This window comes from Argentina silus, assembly GCF_951799395.1.
Source record: "Argentina silus genome assembly, chromosome: 1".
Classification (NCBI taxonomy): Eukaryota; Metazoa; Chordata; class Actinopteri; order Argentiniformes; family Argentinidae; genus Argentina; species Argentina silus.
This window is the reverse complement of record NC_139655.1, coordinates 33,200,483-33,221,853: the sequence shown is the minus strand read 5'-3', so window position 1 is coordinate 33,221,853 and position 21,371 is coordinate 33,200,483. Positions and strand designations below refer to the sequence as shown.

At 50.2% G+C, this 21,371-nt stretch overlaps 1 protein-coding gene across 1 annotated transcript in view; it reads left to right on the top strand.

The window, feature by feature from the left end:
• Positions 1–201: 201 nt before the first annotated feature.
• Positions 202–21,371, top strand: part of zfhx4 (zinc finger homeobox 4) — a gene marked incomplete at its 5' end in the record, with an annotated part of 60,710 nt that continues 39,540 nt past the window's right edge. Inside the window, 5 exons of the mRNA XM_083687836.1 lie at positions 202–2,685; positions 3,020–3,286; positions 3,569–3,854; positions 5,754–6,283; positions 20,941–21,211. Coding sequence (XP_083543962.1) covers positions 202–2,685; positions 3,020–3,286; positions 3,569–3,854; positions 5,754–6,283; positions 20,941–21,211 — 3,838 coding nt within the window. The remainder of the gene's footprint in view (positions 2,686–3,019; positions 3,287–3,568; positions 3,855–5,753; positions 6,284–20,940; positions 21,212–21,371) is intronic.

Genomic DNA, 21,371 nt, shown 5'->3' with positions numbered 1-21,371 from the left:
TGTGTTTACCTTCCAGCTACCTTTTGGTTGTTCAAAAATAACTTTTTCTGAATTTTGTAAATGTGTTAATGAACAGAGGTTTGGTTGTTGATCTACTTGTCTAATACCCCTCTTTCTCTCCCTCTCCCTTTTGTCTTTCTTTTTCTTTCTCCCAGGTCCCTGTCAGGCTGGATGAGATGAGATCCCTATGTAGTGGTCGCCATGGCAACCTGTGACTCCCCTTCACCCATCGTCTCGAGGCAGGAACATGGCCAGAAGCTGTCAGCACTGTCGTCAGCAGCAGCAGCAGCAGCAGAAGCAGGGCAGAGTGACGCTGAGGAGACCCAGAGAGATCGAAACCAAGACGCCGCGGGGATGGAGCCCACTGCTGCCACCAACGACCCAGCACCCACTGCAGCAATGGAGAACAGCAACGGCCTCCTAAACGCCGCTGACACACGCAGCCCACTGAGGACGGAGGAGCAGAGCCAGAGACTACTAGAAAGCTTTACTGGGAACGGGAGTGTTACTACCGGAACCGGGACTTTATTATCGGGTAGTAAAGTCGGTTTGGGAATTTCGGAGTTTGGTGCCCCAGCCGTTTCCTCCCCTTTGGCCCCTGCCAAGGAGATCCCCTGCAACGAATGTGCCACCTCCTTCACCAGTTTACAGAAGTACATGGAACACCACTGCCCCAACGCCCGCCTGCCCAGCGCAGGCGGCCGGGATGAGGAGGAGGAGGAGGAGGAGGTCGAGGGAGAGAGCGAGGGAGAGGGGGAGCGAGAGGTGGCAGAGGTCGGCGATAACAGCGAGATGGAGTTGGAGGAGGATAGCGACGTGGAGAATCTATGCGGCGAGATCGTCTACCAGCCAGACGGCTCCGCTTTCATCCTGGAGGACTCCAAAGAGCAGGACGGTGCTGCCGGGGCCCCTCTTATTAGGGGCCTCCTGTCCCCCCAAACCTTCCCCCCAAACACCCAAACCACCACCAACGCACCCAATGCTCAGAGTGGGGCGTCGACCGGTGGGGGGGAGCGGGACAGGTCCGAGCAGCCCGCCGCTGCACCCATGTCCTTCTACCCGCAGGTGATCAACACCTTCCACATCGCCTCGTCCTTGGGGAAAACATTCCCAGCAGATCCGGCAGCCTCGTCGTGCCCAAATACCTCAGCGTTCACGAGCGCCGGCCCTGTCTTGCACAGTTTCCGCGTCTACGACCTTCGCCACAAGAGCGACAAGGACTATCTGACGGTCGACGGCGCGGCCAAAAACTCCTGTGTGTCCAAAGATGTCCCCAACAATGTGGACCTGTCCAAGTTTGAGGGCTGCGTGGCCGATGGGCGGAGGAAGCCCGTGCTGATGTGTTTCCTGTGCAAGCTGTCGTTCGGCTACAGCCGCTCATTCGTGACGCACGCCGTCCACGACCACCGGATGAGCCTGAACGAGCAGGAGCAGAAGCTCCTGGGCAACAAGCACGTTTCAGCCATCATCCAGGGCATCGGCAAGGACAAGGAACCTCTTATAAGCTTTCTGGAACCAAAAAAATCCTCCAACCCCATGCTCCCTCACTTTTCTACCGCCGCCAACTTCCTGGGTCCTGACCCGGGTTTCCGCGGCCTGTGGAACGCATTCCACGCCGAGAACACTGACTCTCTCCAGGCTGGATTCGCTTTTCTCAAAGGGAGCGCAGCTGGCACCCAAGCCGACCAGACCCCCAGAACCCAACCCATGCCAAAGGCCGAGACCAACCCAAATCTCGGGGGTGTGGCCGGCGCCAACAGAATCCCGGTGAGCTCCGCTTCCCTCCTCCGTTCGTCTCCGACGGCAATGAGCCGTGACTCGGGGAGCGATTGCGAGGGGGGCCGCCTGAGGGACGCAGCGCGCACTTTGCGTCCCAACGGGCCTGGGTTGGACCTGAGCCGGTACCCCCTGATCAAACGGGAGCCCGGCGTAGGGGGCGAGAGTCCCGAGGAAGACGAAGACGTCTACTCCAACGGTGGACCTGAGATGGAGCTGGAGGAGGAGGAGGAGCGGGTCGCGGGCGAGCGGGCCGGCAGCACCAGTAGCAAAGATTTCCCTCTCTTAAACCAAAGCATTTCCCCCCTCTCCAACAGCGTGCTGAAGTATGGTGACCACAAAGGCCCTTCGTCCTCCTCCTCTTCCTCCCTGGCCATGTGCGAGGAGCTGGAGATGGAGAAGAGTCGTCTGAACGCCGCCTTGGCCCGAGACAGAGAAAGCAGTAACGACTCAGCCAGCGATGCCCTGGGCGGTCGGGACGGGTCCTCACCCTCCTCCAACCCGCATGACCTGATGATGATGCGACGAGATGATGAGAGCCCCGGGCCCCTGCACCAACACATGGGAAACCCCGGCACTCCCGGAACACCGGGCACCCCTGGCACCCCCGGACCGGGTGAGGGGTCCCCTGGCAGTGGGGTGGAGTGCCCTAAATGCGACACGGTTCTTGGGTCCTCCCGGTCACTCGGAGGCCATATGACCATGATGCACTCGCGGAACTCATGCAAGACACTCAAGTGCCCCAAGTGTAACTGGCACTACAAGTACCAGCAGACGCTGGACGCCCACATGAAGGAGAAGCACCCGGAGTCCGGGGGGTCATGTGCGTACTGCCGCACAGGGCAGGCGCACCCCCGCCTCGCCCGGGGCGAGAGCTACACCTGTGGATACAAGCCCTTCCGCTGCGAGGTCAGTCACTTTCTCTGCTTCTCTCTCTGTCTTGTTTTTTTCTGTCTCTCTCTCTTTACCAAGGGATGTATAGCAGGCGGGGAAGGCAAGTATCTGTATCTGTCTCTCTATGTCCTTTACTCTCTCTGTTTGTTTTTCAGTTTCTTTTTCTGTCTATCTATTGAGGGTACTCCCACACTCTCTGTTGTGGGGTTTTGAATAGAAGTGAATTTTCTTTCAGTATTGAAGTATGTACTTGTTTTTTGAACTTATTGTCTAGCAGGAACTACTAGAAGCAGATACACCATTTTATCGAACCAGCAAAACATCTCAACTCCTTCTCTCAATTCTGTAGGTGTGCAACTACTCCACCACAACAAAAGGCAACCTGAGCATCCACATGCAGTCAGACAAGCACCTCAACAACGTTCAGACGATTCAAAATGGGGGCACCGAACTGCAGTACAACCACAACCACAACCACAACCACACCCACAGCCACAGTCACAGCCACAGCCACAGCCACAGCCATGCCAGCCAGGTGCCCAGTGCCAGCCTCGGGGGCAGCTCTGGGACCCCCTCGCCCTCCAAGCCCAAGCAGAAGCCCACCTGGCGCTGCGAGGTGTGTGTGGCGACCACCTTGTTTCTGTCTGTCGGTTTCTCTCGTTCTCTTTCTGTCAATCTCTGCATCTATCTATCTATCTATCTATCTATCTATCTATCTATCTATCTATCTATCTATCTATCCCTCTCTCCATCTGTCTTTTAGCAACTTTTTAGATCTGCAACCCTACTTCTTCACCTATTATCACTCACCTCATACCCTTTCAAACCCGTGAAATGCATTTTTCGCACTTTTATTTTATTTCTTTTTTTAAATGCATCCCTTATTTCCCCCACGCAGGTGTGCGACTATGAGACCAACGTGGCGAGGAACTTGCGCATCCACATGACCAGCGAGAAGCACATGCACAACATGATGCTGCTGCAGCAGAACATGAAGCAGATCCAGCACAGCCTGCACCTGGGGATGGCCCCGGCCGAGGCCGAGCTCTACCAGTACTACCTGGCCCAGAACATCGGCATGGCCGGCGTCAAACTGGAGAGCCCCGGGCCCGACGTGGCCCAGATGATGATCAACCCCTTCCAGCTGGACCCCAACACGGCAGCGGCGCTTGGTTCTGGACTGGGTGAGTCCGGAGCATTGGATTTTGGGATGTCCTCGATTTGGGCTTTTGAGCACATGTTTGGTTTCGTTCCCTCTCTCTCTCTCTCTCTCCATCTCTCTCTCTCTCTCTCTCTTTCCCACCTCTATGGTCCTGTGTCTCTGTTTCTTCTTTCACATATCTATCTCTATGTCTGTTTTCTTTTTCTGTCTTTTTTTGTTTATCTTCCACATTTTTCCTTCAATCTTTCTCTGCATTTTTTCTCTGTCCCCGCCACTCTCTTCCTTTACACTCCTTTTACCCCCCCCCCCTCTCTCTCTCTGTCTTATCTCTCTCCTATCTCTCTCCTCATTGTCCCTCTGTCATTGTCTACTCTCTTCGACCCTTTTCGCTGATTAAAATTATTATGAGCCGCGCCACACGAGAATTATTCGTAATTTCTCATTCGTAATTTTCTTAAGTCAGCATAATCCTCCACCCCCACTTTCCCCTAGAACACACACACACACACACACACACACACACACACACACACACAGACACACACCATGAAGTGGATTCCCCCAGGAGGAGTGAGATTTAACAATGGCCCTGCACTGTTACACACCCATTCCCTTGTGCAACCTGGAGGTCACAGCTGAAGCCTCACGGCTTTACTCTCCATACACACTGCACCCCATGGAGTTCTGCAGTTTAGGTTTGTAGTAGAAGTACCCATTTTTCTGCATGTTTACACACACACACACACACACACACACAGCCTGCCATCATATGTGGTAAACGCGTGTTTTGATCAGTAGCTACTCATTCTCCACACACACACACAGACTGCTCGTTAAGACTCACTAATTGGCAGATTTGTACCCCAACTGTAAGAAACGTGTAATTGTTAAATTCTCTCTGTGCCCGTCTCTTTGTCGACATTTTCGGGAGAAAAAAAAAGAGACATGTTGTGCTCCACTGGTAACAGAGAGAGAGAGAGAGGGAAAGGAAAGGAAGGGAAGGGAAGGGAAGGGAGGGGGGATCAAACAAAGTACTAAATTACAATGACATGAATGGAAGATGATCTGTTTTTGTTCGGGGGGTTAGCGAGGAAAGAGAAAAACGTGTCGGAGTGCTCCTTTTGTAATCGATCAAACTTTCGTGTGTGTGTGAGAGAATAAAGCCCGCAGACCCAAAACCCATGTCCTGCCATAGCCCGACAACGGTGATTAAAGCTATCTGATGAGCGAGTTACCAAGTTGAAAGGATTGTAATTGATCCTGATTCAATCCTATTAAGGTTTTTTTTTTTTTTTTTTTTCTTCTTCTGGAGTCGAGCTCGGCTTTATAGGAACCCATAGTCCTCCCCAGCGAGGCTTTATTTTATCAAATCCCTTTGTCTGAGTAACAGAGGCCTACACCGCTAGTGTTCTTCTTTTTTTCCTTCTTCTCGCTAGCTCCATCTTAGCAACGTTGCCCGCTCAATTTCATTTGATAAAATGAATAAAAGCCTTTTTTCTTTTACTCCCCCCCCCCCCCCACCCACCCCCCACCGCCTCTCTCTCTCTCCCCATCGGTCTGCCTGTTCTTTGTCTTCCACGCACACAGCCTCTCCGTTTCTCTCTTCGTTTTTATGCTCATTTCCACCCATGTTCTGTTGTCTCCCTCTTTCATCCATCACTTTCTTTCTTATCCTCACTCCCTCTTTTTCTCCCTCCCTCTCTCTCTCTCTCTCTCTCTCTCTTCCTACCAAACCATCCTCCTCCCTTTCCTCCCCCTTCTATCTCCTCCCTCTCTCTACCCTCACTCGCTAACTCCTCCCTCAACTCACCTCTCAGTGTTTTACCCTGTGCCTGCCCCTCTACCTCTCTCTTTCCGCAATCTATCTCTCTCTCTCTCTCTCTCTAAAACGCATCTCTCTCTCTCAATCTCTTCCCTACAGTCAACAACGACCTGTCCGCCGAGCTCCGCCTGGCCAGCGGTCAGCTGATGGCCGACGACCTCTCCTCCGTCCTCTCCGGCTCCGCCCCCGGCTCCGCCCCCAGTGGCGAGCACTCCCCGCCCATCAGCGACCCCTCCCTCCGCCTGTACCAGTGCGCCGTGTGCAACCGCTACTCCACCGACAGCCTGGAGGCGCTGAACGCCCACGTGAGCGCCGAGCGCGCCCTGCCCGAGGACGAGTGGCGCTGCATCGTGGGAGACGTGTACCAGTGCAAGCTGTGCAACTACAACACCCAGCTCAAGGCCAATTTCCAGCTGCACTGCAAGACGGACAAGCACATGCAGAAGCACCAGCTGGTGGCCCACATCAAGGAGGGCGGCAAGGCCAACCAGTGGAGGTTAAAGTGCGTGGCCATCGGCAACCCGGTGCACCTGAAGTGCAACGCGTGCGACTACTACGCCAACAGCGTGGATAAGCTGCGTCTGCACGCCACCAACCAGAGGCACGAGGTGGCCATACGCCTGTACAAGGTAACAGGCCTATACATTCAGACTACCCTATCTATCTATACATCTATCTATCTATCTATCTGTCTATACACATGCATGGCCATCATAAAACGGTCACACTCAACCACCCTTGCCAAGCACGACCCTAGCTAAAAGTGGTTTGGTCATTCTGTGTGACCCCCCTATACACAAGGGTGTCATTGTCCTACACAAGGTACAAGTCTGCTACGGCTAGCTATTCCGTCATGTACTTGGTAAAGGTCTCTGACGTAACACACGAGGCTGACGACGTACACAAGGCCGACATACCTAGCTACCCCTCGTGACGAGACAGGGTTGACGACTGTGAAAAAACACCAGAACAATCCATATCACAATAGCTGGACAGTGTGACAATTGTATATACTATCATACACTACGCTGGGCTGTCCGACTCTATCTCTCTCTAAGGGTTAGGGTTATTTAGTCCAATGGCACGGGGTCTAGTAAGTCTACAGTATTCTCTCTCTCTCTCTCTCTCTCTCTCTCTCTCTCTCTCTCTCCCTCTCCCCCTCTCACACTCTTTGCCCTGTATGGAGACTTTGGAAATGACATTCACATTTTTACGTTTTAGTCATTTAGCAGACACTTTTATCCAAAGGGACTTACAATAAGTACATTTGTCTAAGTTAAGTGAATCAACTACACTAGAGTCAAAAGGAAATCAGGGCTAATTGAATTGTTGGCTATAAATAATCAATAAACAGGTGACGCGGTGGGCAGAGACAGACTGACTGGCAAATCTTCATCTTCCTCTCTCTAATCGCCTTCTACACACACACACACACACACACACACACACGCACGTGCGCGCCTCATTGGATGTCCATCCCCCTAATACTATGGTGTTGTAGCAACTTGTCAACTATTATTTCCTTACAACCTTGACATTTAAGTCCTGACTTAGTGGATTAACTATAGTATATTACACCAATGGGGATCCAGCATTAGGAACATTTGGCAGAGACCATAAGGCCGAGATTTAGCTGTGTGTGTGTGTGTGTGTGTGTGTCTGTGTGGGTGTGTGTTTGTCTTGTCCAGTACAGTATGTCCAATGTTTCCTAACAACCTTGGCCCCAGGTCTGGACCCGTGCTATAGTTAATGAGGATCTATTGACCCACATTAACAACATTTGTTTCTGTGAGAACGGATCCGCTGGTGAGCTGAGCTACTCTCTCTCTCTCTCTCTCTCTCGGCGAATGCCTTCCCAGAAGGTGATTTAGCATCTGACGATAGCCCAGCTAGGTTACGTTGACCATTGGCAGCCATTAAATCATAATAGAGAAAAATGTTTTTTTATTAGCCGTGATTAAAGGCAAATGTACAAGCCCAGCTCCGAAGCAATTTAGTTGGAGAAAATCAAAAGGGGGAAAACAGAAACATGTCCAAGAATATTAATTAAACCATTTCTTTCACATTGTGTTGCTGACATTGAGAAATGGGGGGGGGGGGAGGCACCCCTCCGTGTGTGTGTGTGTGTGTGTGTGTGCGTGTGCGTGTGCGTGCGCCCACCCATGCACTGCTCTCTGGTGGATGGGAGCAAAGTTGAGGGGGCGAGAGGTGTTCTTTTGGCCGGGGCTGAGACCCCAACGGGTTGAGAAGGTCATCCCAACGCCCTGTCCATGCACCCAGCTCTACCCCCTCTACCTCAACAGCCTGGCCCAACAAATGTGTTCCACAGATGCCTGCTTTTTAATGTGTTTGGCAGTAGTCCGACTACTTTACCCATAGCCGTGTGGTAGTAAAGGAGGGAGGTGGAGGGAGAGAAAGAAAGAGAGAGAGAGAGAGAGAGGGAGGAGAAAAAAAAAAGAAGCAATTTCTTTATTTGACCAGAAAAACACCTCTTCTTTTATGTTAGGGGGAGGTGAAAGACATATGGGATTGGAGGTATAGCTTTGGCCCCCGAGCACAAAAGAGCCGAGTGTCGATGACCTTACCATCTGGGCCCGGCCTTGGAAAAAACACAGAATATCTTTATGGCATGGGAAACCATTTGAAGATGCAAAACAAAAAGCATATTCAGGACTTTTATGGCCCCTGCTTTGTAGCTCGGCCGATTTCAGAGAGGGGGGGAATTGACATTTTGAAAAGGGAGATTGAAGGTTTTCCAGACATTAAACCAGGCCCGGGATGATAATGACATTAGCAGTAGTACAGGGGTCTCCCTTGTCGGTTTTCCAGGGGCACAGCAGGTGAAGGAGGAAGTGACTCACCTTATGGGGATAGCTCGGAGGTCGCCGCCACCGCTGCCAATGCTCATAGGCTGAGTTAAGGCCTTCGAGGGGATAGGATTGGCTGCTGTCGAATCTTCGGAGCGACCCTAATCAGCAACCTCAAAACCAGCCCCTACAGTCCTATAATAACTCTGGGCCACCATGTCTGTGACTACAGCATGTATAACTGTAGAAATTGACAAAAATTGCTGCGCTACAATACCGTCCAGTTCTGACATGGAACCGTCTAGAACTCCAGAATAGAACCCCCCTCCTCTCTCCCAGTGCAGATGTCAGGTGTTAGCAGGCTAGCGTGCGTTAGCAGGCCATGAGGTAAGCGCCACATTAAAGGGGGTAGCCGTAGCGTGGCGCGTCCGTGGCTGGCAGGGCCCCTGTGTTTGGGTAGTGATGAAATATGACGATGAATGGCAGCGATATGATTCAGGATAATAAACACTAGCCGTCTTTTAATGCAGATGCTCGGAAGAGTAAATCTGTCAGTGCCATTCACATCCAGCTGGAGTGCTCACTGGCGACGGGCGTGTGTGTGTGTGTGTGTGTGTGTGTGTGTGTGTGTGTGTGTGTGTGTGTGTGTGTGAGCACCGTAAGAGATCAGTACTGTGTGTGATCTGAGCTTTGAGGTAGGGGTGTGTGTGTGTGTGTGTGTGTGTGTGTGTGTGTGTGTGTTCTCTGATGTGCTCTGAGGTAGGGATCTGTGCGCCGGCCCTCGGGCCATTTAAAGTAAAGAATGTTCATGGTCAACGTGGCATGGTAGAGGACCACACGGAGAAACACAAACACACCCGACCGTCCGCCCGCCCTGACCGCACCTGTTCCTCAGATGGACCTCCTATCCTCAACCACCCTCTCCCTCCCTCCCTCCCTCCCTCCCTGTCTGTCTGTCTCTTACCTTATACCCAGCCAAGCCTTTACTCTTTCTCTCTTTCCCTTTTTCCTCTCCCTCCCTCCCTCCCTCCCTCCCTCCCTCCCTCCCTCTTCTGGTATCTATCATCAGTCAAGCAGAATGGGACGTCTGGGGGCCCTGCGCACCATTTCCATATTTGTATTTTTCTTTTCATTTCATCCCCTCCCTCCCTCCTTCCTTTTCCTCATCCTCCCCTTTGAACTCACTGGGGCCCAGGCTCATATAATACTCATCTTTATCAGACGGAGAGGGGGAGAGGGGGTGGGAGGGAGGTTGTTTGAGAAAGTGTGTGTGTGTGTGTGTGTGTGTGTGTGTGTGTGTGTGTGTGTGTGATAGAGAGAGATAGTACAGTGAGAAGGGATATAAAGGGAGAGAGAGGTGAGGAAAGATGGTGTGGTAAGATGGCCTCTCTCTCTCTCTCTCTCCCCCTCCCTCCCTCCCTCTCTTTCTCCCTCCCCTGGGGAGCAGCAGATAGGCCATCTCATTACCCATGATCCTCCTGGCAACACCACGGCTGGCCAGGGAAACGAGGGGGGGAAATTAAACGAGAGGAGGAGGAGGAGGTGGGTTAAGGAGGGAGGAGAGAAGAGGAGAGGAGACTGGAATTCTAGATTCATCAAAAGAATAGGTCCCTTTTTCTCATTTTCTCCCCCCCCCCCCCACCACTCTCCTGCATATTCCCCCCCCCCTCCCCTCCCCTCCCCTCCTCTCCCCGCCCCCCTCCCTTCCCCTCTTACCGAAGCGAGGCACTGCTTCTTTTTCTTTTTTTTTCTTTTTTTCCCCCTTCTCTCGTTCCTCCTCTCTCTCTACTTAGATGGAGAGATGGCTGTGGCTGTGGTTGTATGGCCGTGATATGTACCGGGCCACCACGCCTCTACCATTAGCTGGGGTCAGCCCTGCCCTTCTCCTCGCTCTCATTTGGAAATCAAATGGCCCTCTATAATATGCAGGTCTAATTATTGGACTGTCATCTGGCTCTCCGCTTGATGGAGGAAACAGACAGGAGATTGACTCTTTTGTGGATTTGCATAAAAAGAGGAGGAAGGGAGGGAAGCGAAAGAGAGAGAGAGAGAGAGAGGTCTATTTCAAATTCCTGGCCTTCTGTCTATGACACACACGCACACACACACACAATAGCCGATGTACTCACACACTCAAAGACGGGTCACCCGCGTCACGGACGGTTCTCAAGTGTCGTATCCTGGTTTTGTGTTCGCTCGCTAACCCCAGGAGAAGTGTGTTATTGTTAAAAAAAAACCTCCCCAACCCCCAACCCCCAACCCACAACCCAACGCGTCGCTGGTCTCATTCTGATTCTCCACTCTGTGCTCTGATATTGAATATTGTTCTCGGTGTTAAGTGGCGTGAAGCGGGCGGCGAGTGCTTTTCATGGCTTCCGCTGGCGGTTCTGCAGTGGTGTTTTTTTGCCTCCGTAAAAGTGGGATCATGTCACAGAACGCCGAGTCAGCACTCTGGAGAGACTCTGAGGAGAGGAGTGGACACTGTCCTTCATTGAAGTGGAGGGAGGGAGGGGGGGGGGGGGGGGAGGAAGGGAGGAAGGGAGGGAGGGAGGGAGAGAGGGAGAGATGGGTAGATACCTGTGTGTCACTGTCACCCCCCCCCCCCCCCCCTCTCTCTCTCTCTCTCTCCCCTTCCTCCACTCAGGGCCTTGGTAAGTAGATTATTCAAATCGTCTGGGCTTTCACCTGCATGGGGATTACAATGGAAATCTTTCAGAGGTCCGAGGAGGTGGGGGAAGGGGGGGGGGGGAGGAGGAGGAGTAGCCAGAGGATAATTAAAGCATAAAGACAGATGAGTGTGTGTGTGTGTGTGTGTGTGCGTGTGTGTCCTTCCCTTCCCTTAATAATCCTCATAGATATTAATAGGAGTTTTACCTCCTCCTCGCCCCCACCTTGTACCAGATGGTCAGTACAGCTAAAGGGGGGGGGGGGGGGTAGGGGGGGGGGGGGGTTGTAGTAGCTTTGGTCCGGCTGTTGATTGACACTCAGTATGTATTGTTTAATTGCCTTACCCCCCCCACCTCCCCCCTCTTCCTCCCTTCCCCTGCGGCTACACTCTCCGGTGAGTGAGTTAGGGGCGACTGGGGAGATAACATTTTGGGGAGATGCTCTGATATTAATAGCCAGATGTGATCCTCTTCATCCCCTCCACACACCCCCCTCCTCTGGGTCATTTGGGCCGGGCCAGGTCACCCCCCCACCCACCCCTCCCTAGGCATTTGTCTGTGTGCAGGGGACTGTGAAGCCTATCGGGGGTGACAGGTATGGGAACGATAGCAGGGGGGATTGAGAGAGAGAGAGAGAGAGGGATGAGGAAGAAAAAGGGAGGGCTGGGGGGGGGACTTAGAGACCACCAAAAGGGAACATCGCCGGGCCAGGAACAAAGGGGATTGGCAGGAGTTTGTCTTTTTTTTTGGTATTTTATCTTAACCTCCCCCCCCCTCCACACACACACAGCTCCCTTCCTCTCTCTCTCCACCTCCATGCACCCCCCCCCCCCCCCCCAACCCTCCTATTTCTTTGTTACAACAAAGGATGACCTAACCCCCCCCCCCCCACACACATGACGCAGGTCAGCGGTGAGTTAGTTTGCAGCCGGAGGGAACGGAAGAACGTCCATTTTGAACCGCAAAAAAAAAAAAATCACCTGACGTCGAAACAACCAGCGCGCCTCGTTTCGCGGTGATGTCACTCGGCGACGAACGGGCCGCATTCCTTAAACCAGACCAAAAAAAGAGTGTACGATTTTTTTTTCAATTCATTTATTATTCTTTTTTTTACCGTCGTCACTTACACATGAAGCCGTCAACGTATTGATACGGACGAACTTGAACTAAACCGGTCCTAAACACTCGGTGGTAATCGATGAGCTATCGATTACAGTTAATCGTGCTTCCCTTGGACCAGACCCCAGACCTAGATCTACCTTACATTGTTGTATCTCTCTCTCTCTCTCTCTCTCTCTCTCTCTCATTATCAGTCTGAGGGAGGCCAGTAGAAAGCATTCCTGCTGTAATTGATTTTAACCATTAGGTACTCAGTGAATAGATAAGTAGAGAGAGATATTCGATTACGGAGCGAGGGAGGGAGGGAGGGAGGGAGGGAGGGGAACTGCTCTGTCCTGCTGTCTCTCTCTCTCTCTCTCTCTCTCTCCCTCCCTCCCTCTCTCTCTCTCTCTCTCTCTCCCTCTCTCCAGACCGTCACAATGGGCTTGACCTCCTGTGAGTTCAGCCAGCTTAGTCCTTCCCCAGCGGTAATCCCTAATGCTTTGAAATAGACCTGATAGAAGTCCCACTTGCTTGCCTGTTTGGGATTATACCTCCTATGCGTTTTCCAGCACATTTAGTTAAATGAACCCCTTTCGAAAATTATCTTCGTCCGATTTTTTAATTGTCACAGGGAATGACAATGCGCTCTGCTCTAAAACGCATTCGGTTTAAAGGGAGGGAGAGGGAGCCAGATGGTGGATGTTTTTATTTGATCCCCCACCCCCCCCCCATCTCATATATACATAATACCATCAACAGTAATACAACGCATTAATATTATACTTGCTGTACTTGTCCCCACCCCCGCCCCTGTACTCGTTTACCTTTTACCGTGCCCCAGCGGTATGGAGGATCTTTACGCATTTCAACGACCGTAGGTCCCCCGTCGATGTATCCATTCTAGCCGTACGACGGTGGGGCTCACCTCCCTACCGTTTTAGGGATGGGTGTGTGTGTGTGTGTGTGAGGGAGGGGGGGCGGTCCCCTCCCCGACTCTTCCGAGCCTCCCGGCTGGACCTGTTTTGCCTGATTCTGGTGGGAGGGAGAACAAAGGCCAAACATTTGAGTAATCTTCAAAGTGGCCGTTGGTATGTTGAGTGGACGTTGGTATGCAGACTGTGGCTGAAGCTTTTCAGGGGGGGAAACAATGTCCTTCCTTTTAGGCGAGCCAGGGCCCGGGCAAACATTGGCAGGACTGGGAGATCCAAATGCTATCACTGCTATCAACTTACCTCGCTCGCTATAGGGATATAAGAGAGCTTCGACTTCTGTGTGTGTGTGTGTGTGTGTGTGTGTGTGTGTGTGTTTGTTCATTGGTTAGAGAGTGAGCTAGAGAGGGACCATGGACACAATAGCATGTGTTTTTTGCCCTCTGTACAGAGGGATCAGGCGTGCCATCCTACAGGGCGTAGTGTGTTACATTTGATTTTCTGTTGGAATATGCAAAACAGGTAGCCCTGCTCTTGTTGTGTCAGCAGAGAGGAAACACACACACACACACACACACACACACACACACACACACACACACACACACACAGACAGACAGACAGCCAAACGAGTTCTGACTCTCTTGTATTTGCAAATAGGGCAGCCACCTTTAGCTTGCGGTCGAGTTGGGGGTTGTTTGAAAGAGAGATAAAAGTTAAGTGTTTTTAGAGGAGTGTGTATTAACTGTTTAAAGTCTGTCTGTCTGTCTGTGTGTGTGCATATGTGTGTGTGTATATTAGCCAGGACACAAGTAAAGACAGGCCACACTGACAGTCAGATGAAGCAAGTACATTGTCTGCCATTTTGAGTCTGTTTCAAGATGAACCCCTCGCTGTGAAGTCCAGTCATTCCAAGTCTCATTTTCTCACGAGGATCCACCCGATTTGTAATTTAGCCCCAATCGCTCCGTCATTACAAGTCCTTGTTTGGAGGATTTGCAGTTTTTTTTTTTTTTTTTTTTTTGTTCTCCCTACCTTTTGTTTCGTGCTAAGTGAAACCATGCGACCAGGGCCGGGGCTAACGCAGAGACAATAGTCTCCTTTACAGTCTGAGGAATGTGTAATTAGTGATTTGAGCCTGTCCGCACTCTTCCCCCTGTAGTCAGCCAACACTCACAGAAAGACAGGTTTGTTAGCAGGCAGCTCCGCCATTTTGGATTTAGACCAGAAACACTAAGATGATTCAGCTTCTTTTTTTTTTCTTTCTTTTTTTTTGCTGGCCCGGTCGGAATATATACATGTCAAGACGATAAGAAACCTGTATTTTTTTTTTGTCCGTTTGTTCAAATGATAACTCATGTAACAGTCATAACATGGAAATCTGTAAGCCAAGAAACAAAGAAAAAAGAAGAAGCGGTTTGTATAACAGAGAGGTAGGAAAACCACGATGAAAGTCACGCTTCCTCAACAAACGATCAGATAGGAGTCTACCGCGACTTAAGGTGTTACCGAATTCTCTGCCAGCTCTGGGCGAATGGCCTCTGGGCGACGAACGAGGTCACCTCCGGACACTGATCTGTGGTCAGTTTAACATCCCCCCCCCCCCTCACCCCCATGATCACATACAGATTTACTGGTAGGATAAGCTGATCCCAGATCCCAGTGCCTAAGGGCCAAACGTCTCCTCAAGAAACGCAAAGGGCACTGTTCCAATACTTCTTTCGTGGAAGAGATCACTTATCGGACGTGACTTGGTAGAAGAAAACAATGCAATCAAAAGCTAGCACGGACCTAACCCACTCATGTCAGATCTGTGGTCTCCTTGAGGAAAAAGAGGAGGGGGGGGGGGGGGATTGGGCGGGGGGCAAGGATGAAGCATTGGGACATGGCCCTCGTCTGTGGTGTCTGGTGTGTGTCACTCTGCGGTGGAGACAGGGAGAGAGCTTTTAAGGCTAATGGCGAAGGGTCAGGATATGTAATAGGGAGTAAGTGTTTGGGCCTCGCGAGTCTAAATCTCCTTAATGTAAATACACATCCATTTAGAGCGCCGAGGAGCTTGCCATCTTCTCCTAAGGCTTCTTAGCTCCGTGAGCAGATGTGTGTGTGTGTGTGTACGTGTGTGTGGTTGTGTGTGTGCGCGTGCGTGTGTGCCTTTGTCCTGCGTGCGTGTCTGGTGTGTCTCTCTGTGTCATTTCAAGGCTTGGAGAGGTCGAGTCAGACACTGATGGTTACTCTTGAACAGCTGCACTAAAAGGCTATGGAGATATGCAAATGTAGGGCTTTTCCGATTGTGTTTATACGTGCTGTATACAGGCCAAGCCCTCGCTCGAGCTGTGTTTTTCCTTTTATCTCCGATTGACATCAACGCTTTGCGTAATAACGAGTCATTGGTGATGCGTTGTTCTAAAAAAACCTTTGCCATTTAACGAGTTGGTGTTTTAATTGTTTGACTGGTTGTCTCTAACCAGATGTAATGTTGCACCGTGTTTTCAAAAGATATATTCTGACATATGGACTTATTCATGAATTCATCGTGTGTGTGTGTGTGTGTGTGTGTGTGTCATGAGTGTGATTGACCCCTGCCCCTATGTGTCAGACATACTTAGGTCACCCCTAAAAGATGTGTGTGTGTGTGTGTGGAAGAGGTGGAGAGGAGACTAGCCTTTTAGCTGTTTAGGAACCTCCATGTTATTGAACTGGAAGAATGGATCTAGTATTATAATGTATTATATATATGGTTTAGTTAATACACTGTTATGTTTTCCAAGCTTTTACAGTTCGTATCCAAATGACATGACACTCTACTGATGAGAGAGGCAGAGAGAGATGAGCTGCTGACCGATGCAGTGAAAGACTCATTGTGATAATTCATTTATTTAGCTTGGCGTCCATTTGCAACAATGATTATTATTATTACTTGACCTAAGCTAAGCTAACCCATTGGGCCATCCCATGCACTGTCTGAAAACTCTAGAGCTGTGTGTGTGTGTGTGTGTGTGTGTGTGTGGAGGGTGATGAATACGAGAAGAAATGTGTGAGAAAGAGGCCATGTAAGAGTGGCACAGATGGAAAGTGTGTGTGTGTGTGTGCGTGTGTGTGCGTGCGCGTGCACACGAGAGGTAAGCATACAGCACCGTACCTCTCCCGCAGGAATGTGTGGTTCAGGTTGCCCGTCACCAGTGATATAGCCTTCCATTTGTTTCTGCAGGGCTCAATAGCGGTTAGCAGTAACATGTGTTCGGGTGGTGGCAGCATTGATGGAATTCTACACTTGGCTAGGGTCCAGCCTGCGCTGGTATGTGTTTTAAAATACTTTCAAGGAACAAAACATGCTTTTGTTGTTCAGGGGGCTTCGCTGTTTTTGTCTTCGGGGGGCCGGAGGGCCCCTATAGAATTGCACCGGAAGCTGGGTCTGTTCCAAAAGAAAGAGACCTCAAAAACACAAGCCAGCATTACCCCAGAACTGCTGATGGAAGAAGATAGAGGGTTTATAATTCCATGGTGCACACACACACACACACACACACATATATACACACACACACATACACCACACACACACACATACGCCACATATACATACACACGCACTATTATTAAGACATTGCTGTGGTGGAGGAGGGTTCCAGGACCTTTGTGCCAGGTCTTATTTTAGCGATGTGTTCATTAGCTGTGCCGGTTCCTTCAGTTAATGACAGGAAAAAGTCATGTTTGCACAGAATGACCTAATTTGTCTCATGGTTAAGAGAGACAGAAAAAAAAAGTCTTTTGAAGGATTTTTGTCATTTTACCAACACTGAAGACGAGGATTTGGAGAGAGACAGAGAGATGAAACAACTACTTGTGAAAAGCCGTCTGCCTTAAGAATTCAGTAATTGGGGCTGCTTTGTCACTGAGAGAAGAACAAATGAATATGAAATAGCAACACCTTCCACCAAGCAACAAGAGGGAGGGAGGGAGGGAGGGAGGGAGGAGGGGCTGAAAGGTGTTTTGTAAACATCCAATTCTGCATCAATAAATAAACTCTTTCTGATGCATACACACGCACACATACTTTCCTGGGATTTGGGGGAGGAGAAGGGTGGAGGGATGTATTTGACAGGTAAGGGAAGCTCTCCTGTGTAGTGTTTTTGGTGAAGTGTGTGTGTGTGTGTGTGTGAGTGGGGGGGAAGACAATGTTGGGTTTTTGACAGGTAACAAGGAGTCCCGTGTGTCATAATTGCCATTGTTTGTCATTACACACATATATACACACACACACACACACACACACACAGACAGCGCCATGCTAGGCCTTCCGTCTGGGGACAGATATGTAGACGGCACTGGCATCTTGAGGGGTACCCTGGGACCTATCGTTAGCTGAATTTGATTGGTCCTCAGGGAGCTCAAGGCTATTGGTTGTTTGCCAAAACACTAATCCTCAACAATTAGCCATCAGGCACATTGGAGAGCAGCCATATTGACTGGGATGAGCCTTTTTGCCACACACACGCGCACACCCACAAACACAAACACCCACCCACCCACACACACACACACACACACACACACACACACACACACACTGGCACTGCTTTAGCCTGTGCTTGTCTCTGGCACTACTCGAACCGCTGCTTTTAAAAGTCCATAAATCAAACATCTCCAGACCTTTTGATCCTCCTCCTTCCGCCGCGGCAGAAAACGACAGTGTTTTAGTTTGGGTCTTAAACAAACTCTGCGGAATGTGCTGCTGGAGATCGGGCTGATATTCCTTGGAATACCGTTTATGACTCAAACCGAACCCGGGAACCATCCAATGACTTAAACCCGTCTTATACCACACACACATTTTTATTATGATGTTTTTGCTACCGTATACGAGCCTAAGGATGGTTTTATCACAACGGTGAAAACCGAAGATCTCAAGTGAAAATGGGGGGGGGAATTAATGCATCTGAAGTGTTCGTAGCTCAATACGATTTAGTAATTGGCACGATGTCATTAGCATGTCCTCCTTCAAGCAGTCGGATCTCAAGTGTTATGGCTATCTATCAAGTAGAGTTGCACGGGGAGGACTAGAATCAGACGGACCTTGATTTTAAGCGAGAACAACGAGTTCTACGGAGTGTATCCGCTGAAAGGAGAGGGAGCCCTGAAGCAATAGCTTGTTTGCGCTGCCGCAGTTATAAATAGTTTGGTCGCCGTGTACGGCTGCGCGTGTGTTGTTTTTGTTTTGAGGTCACCCGTGAATGGACCAGGGGAACAAGATGGCTCCCTGTGTTACTCCTCTGACTAGCGTTTGGAATGAAGTGGTGATGGAAGGATCTTTTCTTTCTTTCTTTCTTTCTTTTTTTCTTTTTTCTCGAGGAGAAAATCAGGGGATGAATGAAAGGTGTGGAGATAAAATAATGATTGGGAGGAGTTGATGAACCAGCGGATGGATAAATCATTTTTCAACGACCTTTTCTGTTGCTAAGATCAGAGTAGAGATTTTAAACTCACATACGCACACACACATATGTGTGTTTGTGTGTATGTCTGTGTTTTAGCGTGTGTTTGTGTGTGTGTGTGTGTGTGTGTGTGTGTGTGTAGCCTAGTCGTTTCAGAAGGGGAGGGCGTCTAACACAGGCAGCCCTGGTCCGCCTGGGGAGAGAAGAGAGAGGGCCTCCTCCTTTCACAGAGAAACAAAGATAGGCGTAATTAATGGCCCTGAGCCTGAGCCGGGGCCAGCCAGAGCTTTCTACCCGACAACACCAACTTAATTAAAACTTAAGACCCCTCAATAGGCCTCTGACTGCGAGGGGAAGGCCCACCGACTCGTGAGAAAACGTTGAAAGTTTCTTTTTCGGGGGTAGAAAGAAAGAGAGAGAGAGAGAGAGAAAAAAAAGAGGAAAGTAGAGGCCTAGATGTGTGATAGCGCAGGAGCTAGGTTGCTAATCCCCAGTTGTCAAAGGGGGAGTGTTTAGTCGAGTTCTTTGACTCTCGCACACCTGCAGCTTGTGTGTCTGCTATATGACACCTCCCCCATCTCTCTCTCTCTCTCCCTCCCCCTCTCCCTCTCTCTCTCTGTCTCTCCCTCTCCCTCTCTCTCTCTCTCTCTCTCTCTCCCTCTCTCTCCCTCTCTCTCTCCCTCTCTCTCTCCCTCTCTCTCTCTCCCTCTCTCCCTCCCCTCTCTCTCCCCCTCCCTCTCCCTTTATCCCGCACCCACCCCCTCTCTCTGTGAGGCCCTGTCCTGTGTTGTAGCAGGGAAGGATCAGATAATAAAAGGCTCTGCCTGGACGCTTTTGTTTTTGTGCATTGTTCATTAGCCCGGGAGCAATGGAGGCACACTTGATATGCTTGGCTTGCCTGGGCGTATGGGGGTTAGTGTGTGTGTCTGTGTGTTACGTGTGTGTGTGTGTGTGTGTTACGTGTGTGTGCGTGCGTGCGAGCGAGCGAGCATATCCGTTCAATTTGTGTGTGTTTGTGTGTGTGTGTGTGTCGGATGGGCTGGGGGGGAAAGGGGGTGTGTGTTTGGGGGGGGCTAGGGGTTGGGGGTGGCTTTGGATGGCTGCAATGCTATTAAAGAGGTAGCTGGAAATTAAAGCTTGCAACTGACAACGCACGCTGAATGAGAGACCCCTGCAGCTCAAAACAATGACGGGAGCTGCACAATGCGCATGTCGCACACAAAACACTCTTCCACAAACACACACACGCACGCACTCTTTCTTTCTACTTTTTGTGTGTGTTCTGACGCTTTCTCTTCCCTCTTTAGTTGTATTCTATTGTTTGTGTTGCTGTTCGAATCGAGGAAGGTTAAGACTGTCGGATTCTTGAAAATGTAGAACCCCCCCCCCCCCCCCCCCCCCCACCACCCCTCACACACACACACACACACACACACACACACACACACACACACACACACACACACAGGTCGGAGGTTTTCAGTTTTTTTTACGAACAAAGCTTAAAGTGAAAGCCATTCAGGTGTCTCTTTTGTACTTCTCTCAGATTCAAGACTCAGTGGATTCATTAAAGAACAGAGATTGAATCATCATCACCCCTATTGCTCCAGTATGTGTCCTTGTGTGTCTTCCTCTGAGTACTAATCACAACTTTTTGTCTCCCTCTCACTCGCGGCATTGACTTCGTCCCAATAATTCAAGTCTTTCAAATACCGCCTTTTCATTCTTCGCCCCTTCATTCCACACTTGAAGGGCGAAAAAAAAACCTCTCAGTTTTCTTTTTTCTTTTTATTCTCCGTACAGTTTTTCACTTTTGAAGAAGAAAAAAAAATAAAAAACGGGACAAAAAACCGGGCCCAACTGTTTTGTTCCGAATGCATAATAGCGTACGGTCTTAGATAATGGCGGGTCGAGTGCGGACTTGTGTTTAGCGTTAGCCTCGGATTGTCCTAATTCATTTGATTTGGATCGTTTGACAATGAACGTATATATATATATATATATATATATATGATTTTCGAATCCAGAACTCAAATGGGTGACAATAGTGAGACTCTCAGGCTGTACGTTCGGCGGTCGATAGTCATAAACTTGAAGGGAGTTTTGATGTCAACTTTGTCGACGCCGATCATACAAACCAACGCCTGTAATATCCTATAAATGATGGAAATATCTCCCAGCTCTCTCTCTCTCTCTCTCTCTCTCTCTCTCTCTCCTTTTCTCTTTCTCTCTCTCAAAAGATGTGAAAATCCAAAATGTACCGAGCATTTCTATTGATCGCTCACCCCTCTCTCTCTCTCTCCCTCTCTCTCTCTCTCTCTCTCTGTTTTCTCTCTCTCTCTCTCTCTCAGCACTTGCAGAAGCAGGAGAGCGCGTACAGCCCTGACGCGGCCTGCCTCTACTACTGCGCCCTGTGCGACTACTCCACCAAGGCCAGGCTCAACCTGGTGCAGCACGCCCGCTCCCACCGCCACCAGCAGAACGAGGCGCTGCGGAAGCTGCAGCTCCACCAGCAAGGCATGATGGGAGTCGGAGTCGGGGGAGTCGGAGGAGGAGGAGAGGACGACGGACTGAGCCTCCACGAGCTCTACCACGTCCGAGAAGCTCCGCCCAGCCAACCTGGTGAGTCCCCGACGTTTTGATTCTTCTCTGTGTGTGTGTGTCTGTGTGTGTGTGTGTGTGTGTGTGCGTGAACACATGGTAGTGCAAAAAGAAAAAAAGTTGCTCCTAGCAGGTGAAATCCACAACACACACAAGTGTGATAAGACACTGTGTGTGGACT